Source organism: Psammomys obesus, unplaced genomic scaffold (assembly GCF_907164565.1).
Source record: "Psammomys obesus unplaced genomic scaffold, mPsaObe1.curated_primary_1811, whole genome shotgun sequence".
Taxonomy (NCBI): domain Eukaryota; kingdom Metazoa; phylum Chordata; class Mammalia; order Rodentia; family Muridae; genus Psammomys; species Psammomys obesus.
In genome coordinates, this window is record NW_026592592.1 from 6,417 (window position 1) to 16,152 (window position 9,736).

Below are 9,736 nucleotides of genomic sequence, written 5' to 3' on the forward strand. Positions count from 1 at the left end.
ATAGATTTCAACATTGGAGACTGAATCTAGGGCTTTACGCACACTAAGCTGGTCTTTTACCACTGATCTGTGTACCCAGCCCTAATTTGGCCTCTCTTGTCCTGAGACAGGATGTAACCCAGACAAATGTTGAACTTTCGATCCTTCTGCCTTGCCCTCTAGAGTAATGGGGTTGCTATCACTAGGAGTTTTTACATTTGCTGATAAATGTATAAAAACTCATTTGACAATGTTGTGAGAAATAATATTCAATATGTGTTTATACAGAATTATGAAGTTTCACGTTGCAAAGAGGAAGTTTAAGGAAACATTACGTCCATATGATGTAAAAGATGTCATTGAACAATATTCTGCTGGTCATCTGGACATGTTGTGTAGAATTAAAAGCCTTCAAACACGGTAAGCAATGGGGTTTCCTACAATATACAAAACCTCTCAATTCTGTATTTCTGATTCATTTTTGGTAGGTAACTATGCTTTTTAAGATACACTGTATTCTTCTTTTCATGTACACATAGATCAAACATTGACGGCCTCCACATATCTCACCTCCCTCTTCTGGAAAATGGCTAGAATGTCAGTGTTGCCTCAAAGGGTTCACATAACCATTGATTAGACAGTGTAGTTTGTAACATGTAATAACTATGGCACTAGCTACTCCCTAAACGTTAATGTTGGGCTAACAATGTAGCTTAGTAGAACACTTTATGAAAGACCACAGCTTTCTGTTTATCACCCACAAATCAGGTATAACAAACAAACTGTCGTTGAATCTGTCTTATCAGTGTAAAATAAGCATAATTATGATTTCATAATTTCTGTGGTTGAATTCAGAACTGACTGGTCCAAGGTAGAAACAAATTATTTGCTTGGACAGTTTTCCTCTAGAAGCTCCTTCATAAGTGACTTCATCAATTAATCTTATGTAATCTTGTGTTCTTTGACCTCCCCACCGCCCAAGGGAGGAGTGGTCCTGTTAGGCCACAGAGGAGGGCTTCACAGCCAGTCCTGAAGATACCTGATAAAACAGGATTGGATGAATGGGGAGGAGGTCCCCCCCATCAGTGGACTTGGAAAGCCGCACGGTGGAGATGAGGGAGGGTGGGATTGGGAGAGAATGAGGGAGCGGGACACGGCTGGGATACAGAGTTAATAAAATGTAACTGATAAGAAAAAAATAAAATTAAAAAAAAAAAAAGAATCATGAGGGGCTGGAGAAGCAGCTTAACTAAGAACACTCGCTGCTCTCCGAAAGGACCAGAGTTGAGATCCCAGCACTCACGTCAAGTGGCTCACAACTGCCTGTAACTGCAGCTCTCAGGGAATTGGACACTTCCAAAGGTCCCGGCACCTATGCGGCACACACACACACACACACACACACACACACACACACACACACAGACATGTAAATCTAGAAAGAAAGATAAACATATCAACTGGAACACACTTCACCTTATTTCATATTTGACACTTTTCATTGTTTTGCTTTTTTTTTGGTATTATTATTATTATTACAACTTATTCACTTTGTACCCCAGCTGAAGCCCCCTTCCTCATCTTCCTCCCTCCTTCCCTCTTTTTCCCCTATGCCCCTCCCCTAATCTACTGATAGGGGAGCTCCTTCTCCCTTGCTACCTGACCCTAGCCTATCAGGTCTCATCAGGACTGTCTGGATCCTCTTTCTCTGTGGCCAAGTAAGGCCACCTCACCAGGAGGAGGTGATCAAAGAGCAGGCAACAGAGTTCATGCCAGAGACTGCCCCTGCTCCCCTTACTAGGAAACCCCCGTGGAGACTGAGCTGAGACTCATAGCCAAACTTTGGGCAGAGTGCAGGAAATCCTATGGAAGAAGGAGAGATAGAAAGGCCTGGAAGGGACAGGAGCTCCACAAGGAGAGCAACAGAGCCAAAAACTCTGGGCCTAGGAGGGCCAACAGAGGCTGATGTATCTATCAACTGAGGACCATAAAGCTCAGTTATGCTTTGGTTTTGTTTTAAGCATTGCACTTTTGCCTAGTGTAACCAGGTGTCTTCTTCGTCTGGCAGCGTTGATCAAATTCTTGGAAAAGGGCAGATCACAGCAGATAAAAAGAGCCGAGAGAAAATACCAGTGGAGCACGAGCCGACGGATGACCTCAGCATGCTTGGTCGGGTTGTGAAGGTTGAAAAGCAGGTACAGCTCAGCCCATTCTCATTAACTTCCAGCTGTGGTCCATGAAGCAAAGCTGAGTACAAGCAACTTAAGTGTGAAGGTTAACGTTAGCCTTTTTAGGTTTCATTTTATGTGTGTGAGTGTTTTACCTTCATGTCTGTCTGTGCACCAAGATTGGTACCCAAGGAGGTCAGAAGAGGGAGTTAGATGTCCTGAGACAGGGGTTGAAAATGGTTGTGAGCTGCCTTGTGAGTGCTGGAAGTCACACCCCGAGCTCTGAGAGAACAGGTGCCCTTAACCTGAGCTATCTCTCCAGGTCTTGAAGTTAATCTTTTTTGGCTTCTGTTTTTTTTTTTTTTTTTTTGTTTTTGTTTTTGTTTTTGTTTTTTGTTTTTTGTTTTTTTTTTGAGACAGAATCTCTCTATAGAGTTCTGGCTGTCCCGGAACTTGCCAGGCTAGCCTTGAACTCACTAAGATTCACCAGCCTCTGCCTCCCAAGTGCTGGGATCAAAGATGTGTGCCACCATCGCCTGGCCTCCTAAAGTCAATCCTAATGATCAGTGTATATTAAATGAATGCAGTGAAGAATGGTTGAGATTAAAGTGCCCTTATGTATAGACAGTGTTCTTTAAAACACCTTTGGATTTTCATTGAAGGAAAAGAAATTTTTTTTCTGGGCAATTAATATTTACCTGGAGGCAACTATCAAATTTCAATGGTAAAATAGTAAAACTCTATTTGTAGGGTATGCTTTATTTTCATTGTGTCTTCATTTAAAAGAAGATTTAAAATCTCACCATAATTATGACAAACACTGGTCATTTCTTAACCCTAAGACTGTATCTTCTCAGAGTCTTTTCAATGGAATTAATTCATAAGCATTTTATTTATTTATTTACTACTTACATACTTATTTGGGGGTTTCGGAGACAAGGTCTCACTGTGTAGCCCTGGCTGGAAATCACTATGTAAACCATGCAGGCCTTGAACTCTTGGAGATCTGCCTGCCCTTGCTTCTCAAGAGTTGGGATTAAAGACATGCAATGCCAAGTCTGGGTTTAAAAAATTTTTTTTGATACATAAGTTTCTTAATTCTACTATAGAGTAAGTTCTTACTAAAATTCACTAACATTCCAGAAAGAAAATCAACCAGTATAGCTAAGAAAAACATGCTGATTGAAAATCATCTTGAAATTGCATTTTAATGGTGCTTCTTTGATTTAAAAATATATATATATATATATATATTTAAAATTTTGAAGGGCAGAATTGGTGGGGGAGGTGCACACAGGGTCGCACAAATGTCAAAGTAACCCTCTCTGGTTCTTCCTCCAGCCCTGTCACCACCAGCGTGACACACTTACAGAGTTAGAACTGCGTTGACCGTCGTAGTGTTTATTTCACTTTGTCAGTACAATCTTACTTCACCTTTCAAATCCCAAAAGTCAAATCAGTTCTTCATAAGAGAGGGTGTTCTTGCGTGTAACTCTTCTCTCCATTTGCAGGTCCAGTCTATCGAATCTAAGCTGGACTGCCTGCTGGACATCTACCATCAGGTCCTCCGGAAAGGCTCTGCCTCAGCCCTCACTTTGGCATCATTCCAGATCCCGCCTTTTGAATGTGAACAGACGTCTGACTATCAAAGTCCCGTGGACAGCAAAGACCTGTCCAGCTCCGCACAGAACAGCGGCTGCCTAACAAGGTCAGCCAGTGCCAACATCTCAAGAGGCCTGCAGTTCATTTTAACGCCAAATGAGTTCAGTGCTCAGACTTTCTACGCGCTTAGCCCTACTATGCACAGCCAAGCAACACAGGTGCCAATGAGTCAAAATGACGGCTCCTCCTTGGTGGCTACCAATAACATTGCAAACCAAATAAGCGCTGCGCCCAAGCCTGCGGCCCCAACAACTTTACAGATCCCACCTCCTCTCCCAGCCATCAAGCACCTGTCCAGGCCAGACACTCTGCACCCCAACCCCACTGGCTTACAAGAGAGTATTTCTGACGTCACCACCTGCCTTGTTGCCTCCAAGGAAAATGTTCCATTTGCACAGTCAAATCTCACCAAGGACCGTTCCCTGAGGAAAAGTTTTGACATGGGAGGAGAAACCCTGTTGTCTGTTCGCCCCATGGTGCCCAAGGACTTGGGCAAATCTTTGTCTGTACAAAACCTGATCAGATCAACAGAGGAACTGAACCTACAGTTCTCGGGCAGTGAGTCCAGCGGCTCCAGAGGGAGCCAAGATTTTTATCCCAAGTGGAGAGAATCCAAATTGTTTATAACTGATGAAGAAGTGGGTGCCGAGGAGACAGAGACGGATACTTTTGATGGGGTCCCACAGCCTGCGCCTGCGGGGGAAGCTGCTTTTACATCAGACTCTCTAAGGACTGGAAGGTCACGGTCATCTCAGAACATTTGTAAGACAGGAGACAGTACGGATGCCCTCAGTTTGCCTCACGTCAAACTGAACTAAGCTCTTTGTTTTCTTTCTAGGCATAGCTGTTCTTTTAGCCATACATATCACTGCATGAACTGTTCTGAAAGCCCTTCTTAAAAAAAAAAAAAAAAAAAAGTCGAAGTCGCAAGAAGCAGGAAGAACATGAAAGGCCACTTATAAGCCCGTTATCTTTTAATTGCATGAAAATGCATGTTTAGGGATGGCAGAAATTCCAAGGTACATCGACATTAACCCATGCATTTAACAAAGTACCTTGAGTCTAAAATCCCAAGCAAACAGTCGCTGCTGATGCTAATGGGGCGTGTGAAGACGTCGGGATTAGTTCAGTTGCAAGAGTTGACACTGTATTTTGAAATTGTGAGAGTAAACACCTTCAAATTTCAGGCATTTCTGCTTTATGACTAGGTACAAAATACATTTTTCAAAACTAGGCCATAATATATGTTTAGACACCCGTGGCTATCAACAGCTGCTAACAACACAAGTAAAGCAGAATTTGGAATACAGCAGAAATGGCTGCTTATTTCAAGATTTGCCAACCCATTCCTCCTCAGTCTTTTTATTAACGTATGTCAGTCTGTGTGCTTTTGGTGACTTAGCGCAGTGGCGAGCAATTTTGCACATTGTTTTCATGTTGTCCTTTATGCTGAGAATGTTTTCCAATTAGAAAACTGGCAGATAATGTTATTCAGGGCCAGTGTGGCAGGAGACTCACTCTTCCTTTGACATCTTCAACTTCATGAAAAACACAAGTGTCTAACAAAGGAGTCAACTCTATAAATGGTCAACCTTTTTACAAGCATAGGAAATACTGACAGACTTAACAGCCTGTGAAACTGGGTGTGTCTCTTGGTGAAAATGCAACCACAGGTCTGCCCATCCTGTCCACCCAAATGGCCGGTGTGACCAGTTATTCCCATCTAGCAGACATACAGGTAGGGGAAGGGGCTATTGACTTGAGCCTGCAGGAAGAAGACTTGGAAAGACTACACATTTACAACAGTGGGTGACATTAAAGGAAATGACTCCTCACCCCCGATGCGCAATAGGAAAGAAGCCTAAATAAAATAACTAGATTTTTTTTTTTTTTAGAAAATAAATATTGCTAGGATATTCAACTACCTAAACACCCCTTATTCTTATATAACAGAGAAATTTGCAAGCTATTTATTTTTAATATGCCCTGAATGTCTTTTGCTATTATGTAGTACATTTTGCATATGAAAGGCTAGAACTAAACTTCCTTTACTTTTCTACTATAGTGACAATTTTTCTATTCTTCCCAACAATATTATCTCAAATGTGAAGTTATTGGCTCAGCTTCCAGGTGATGAACCTTTATAATTAAAAAACAGATACCACTGGATGTGTTTGTAGATCAAAACTCCTTAGTAATATATGATGATGGGAAAGAAACAAATAAAAATATTTATTAAAAATGTATTTCTCAAAAGGCAAGCAATACTGGCCACTTGTTAGAATTCAGCCCCACACCTGTAATCACAGAGCTGGGGAGACTGAAATGGGGGATCATGAGTTCACTGATCATGATCCTGAATTATACAGCAAGATTGTGTCTCAAAAGAGAGAGAGAACTAAGTATCTTAAACCATCAGAATATTGAAAAAAGTAATAACATTCAAAGAGGCTTGGAGAGCCTAGCTTGTGTGCACACCTGTAACCCACTGTTTGGGAGGTGAAGACAGGAGGTTCAGGAGTCCAAAGCCAACCCTGGCCATGTGAAACCCAGTATCAAATATTTTTTTCGAAAGAAAGAAAGAAAGAAAGAAGGAAAGAAAGAAAGAAAGAAAGAAAGAAAGAAAGAAAGAAAGAAAGAAAGAAAGAAAGAAGGCTGAGTGAAGACCAAAAACTGCCATTTAAATTATCCATGCTTTAAGGACTGATGGATTCCTAAGAGAAGAGATTTTTGAGGTTGTTTGTTTGTTTGTTTGTTTGTTTTCTATTTGTGCTGAAAGGCAGGGTGCCTTTTCAGCCTCTTTATAGTCCAGGACAAATGAGCAGAATCTAAGGAGGTTGGGTGTTTGAAGGAAAGAGGCCTCCAAATCCCCTGACCCTTCCCACACCTCACCCCAGCAGAATGTTTTCCCTAGTCACCCTTACTTTTCTTTCACCTTAATTGTTTGGTGACTCCACAGCATAGTTTTGCTTTAGAATATCACCAGGCTTTAACCAGCCTCCACCCTCAAGCAAACCAATTCTCTCTTCCTTAAATGGACTTCCCATCCTTTAAACAATTTGTCATGCTTGGCATGTGTGAAATGTTAAAAGAGTGAAATGTTAAAAAGTCTTCCTCATTCTCACCCACCCCTCTTGGATGCATGCAGGGTGTGGTCCCACAGAAACCTCTAATCTCTGGACCTGAGAGGCTGAGGCAGGTGGGTGTTTGTGAGCTCAAGACCAGCCTAGTCTACAAAGTGTGTTCTGAACCAGCCAGGGTAACAGAGAGACCTTGTCTCAACCCCCCCCCCCCAACTAACATACACACACAAAACAAACATACAAACAAACAAACAAAAAAAAGGACAAACAAAAACTTGGATCCTCATACAGTCTCCTACAGTATAGCATTCATCACCTTTTGGACAATGGAAACACTTGTAAAGTCTGAATTTCACACTCCATCAAAATGTTTGTCAAGGCTTTAAAGCTATTCTTTTCTTTTTTCCAAACAGGCTAGTCAGTTATTAAATGACTTTTTTATTTATCTATGTCTCCAAACAACCTGAAGTAATGATGTACCCTCCAAAGATACATGTGTGTGTCTGCACACAATACATCCCTCCACTGAGCAAAAGCCAGAGATACCTGCCCAGCACTGAACAAGGCTCACTCCACACACTGACTGAGGAAGAGGAGGGAGCTGACAGCTTCCAGACAGCACTGATACTGTCTCAGGTTGAACCCCACTGGCAGCAAGAATGGTGAATGTATTGGGGACCCCTTCTGAGGCATCCTCAGGCCTCAAATGCAGTAGAGTTCATCTAACATAGCTGAAGACTGACTATTCAGAGACAAAGCCTAAACACTCACTGCCGTCTTAAGCATAGCAAAATGTGAAAAATGTCTGTACATTGAAGCCATGACCATTTTGTGTCTATTTTATTCTAGCACAAAAACTATCAGATGTTGAGAGATAGGTTCTTGGTGTGTAAACTTCAAGGTTATGTCTATTATGTCATTCTCTGGGAGGGGGGAATGGTGGAGGGGGTCTCCCATTTACACTTAGCAGAGACCCATTGTTCCACTCCAAAGGGTGTCTGGGAGCACAGTTTATCTGAGCACACTGAGTAGCCTTGTGCTTTCTCAGCTCAAGTCCGTCTGCCTTCTGAAATACATAGGGTTGATAGCGCTAACATGAAACAGCAGTTATCCCATGTAGGAGGTTATCTAAAATATTTTGCCATGTCTAATCTAAACATTTGCATTTTGTTCAATGGTGGCAAGTTCATTTAAATTAAGATGCTTCATTGGGTCTTTTAAGTACTTAGCTTTTGTTCTTTAGGTGCCTTTCTGATCTCCCATTAGCTCAATTATCCTCCCTCCCCCCCAAAAAAAGGTTCTTAATCTGAAAGCCAGACAAGTATAATAGAGGAGCTACAAACCAGCTGAGTAACTGGCATTTCCAGAGCAAAACTGTAAAGAATGATGAGATCTAGGCAACAGATCATTCAATCAGATCAAGGAAATATCATATCATCAATTCTAACTCCCCAGAACCTAATTTTTTTTTGCCTTAAATGACATGGTTGTATTTTTAAAGAAAATTTTAATTTAATATAATTATGTGCATTTATGTGAGCAGCTCCAGAAGTCATGTACGAAAACAATGCAATTGTCTGTTTCCTGAAAACAACTAAATCAGGAATATCATACCCATTTCAAGCTATCGTTAAAATGTAATTTCCTTTGCTCTTTTACTGAGATTTGTTTTAAACTAAAACATTAAAAAGATGTCTATAAACAGCTAATGTGACTGTTTTTGTCTGGAACAAACTGATTGGGAACAGTTTTAAATGTCTGTGGTGAGCTCTATGGTTCCATTACTATGGATGACTGACCCAAGTAACTCAACTATACATACATTTTGTAGTGGAGTATGTCTTGATGCTGGTGAAGAAACTGTTGCATTTGAGGAATGTGGGAGAATGCATATGTTCTCAAGGATAAAGAAAGAAAACCTAGATAGATAGATAGATAGATAGATAGATAGATAGATAGATAGATAGATAGATAGATAGATTTGATATATTGACTACTAAGGTTTCAGCCCAGGTCCCTGACCAGGTGAGATCCAGTCCAGGCAAGATCTAATTTGATGTGGATCACTACTCAGACACCAGAGTCCACGAGGTTGGTTGTTGTGTTGAGTACAAATTTGAATAGCCCTTGTCTACACTCCCTGGGACCAGAAGTGTTTTAGATTACATATTAAGGTTGATCTTAGGATATTTGAAAATTCAGAATATGCTTTAAGGATGGGATCCAAGTCTAAACACAAAGTCCATTGTGTCACATACACTCGACTATAAATCCCTACAAATGCTCTGCAAGTATGCTACCATGGAGCTCACCCCAGACATTTATATACTGTTTATTATATAATTTGTGCCATGGGAGAAAGTTTCATGGAGTGGAACTTCCTATTTATGGTTTTCACATCAGCACTCAAGAACTTCTGCCTTTGAGAGCCTTTGAGGTGTCAGCCTTCGAGATCCCCAGTCAGTATAACAAAAGGGTTTGCTAAACCAGTGCCAAACAACAAAACCCATGTAGATGCCTCCTGGAGACTGCCTGGGGGCACCCAGCTCTGCCTTACCAGGAAAATGCTTCTACCTCAAAGGGACAGTGTCCTTTCTTCCCTGGGAAACTCCATTACAGGAGAGACAGGGGCGATTACTGCTCTTGCAGAGGACACAGCGTCACTCCCAGCATGAGCGACTCACAACCGCCTTTACTTCAGGTTCCAGAGAATCTGACACATTCCCCTGGCCTGCAACGGCTCTACACACATTTCACCTAAACTCAAAGAGGAATATACTCATAAAGTTTTCTTTTGGGGGGGATGTTGTTTGTTTGTATTTGTTTGGTTTTTGTTGTTGTTGT

The 9,736-nt window shown here is 41.4% G+C and overlaps 1 protein-coding gene across 1 annotated transcript; it reads left to right on the forward strand.

Annotated features, from left to right (window-relative positions):
* Positions 1–267: 267 nt before the first annotated feature.
* On the forward strand, positions 268–6,462 carry LOC129682282 (potassium voltage-gated channel subfamily KQT member 5-like; the record flags this gene model as incomplete). The annotated part of the gene is given in 3 exon segments (XM_055614530.1): positions 268–399; positions 2,048–2,174; positions 3,659–6,462. Coding segments are annotated over 3 exon segments (1,228 nt in total), but the record flags the coding sequence as incomplete, so codon positions are not given.
* Between the last annotated feature and the right edge of the window lie 3,274 nt (positions 6,463–9,736).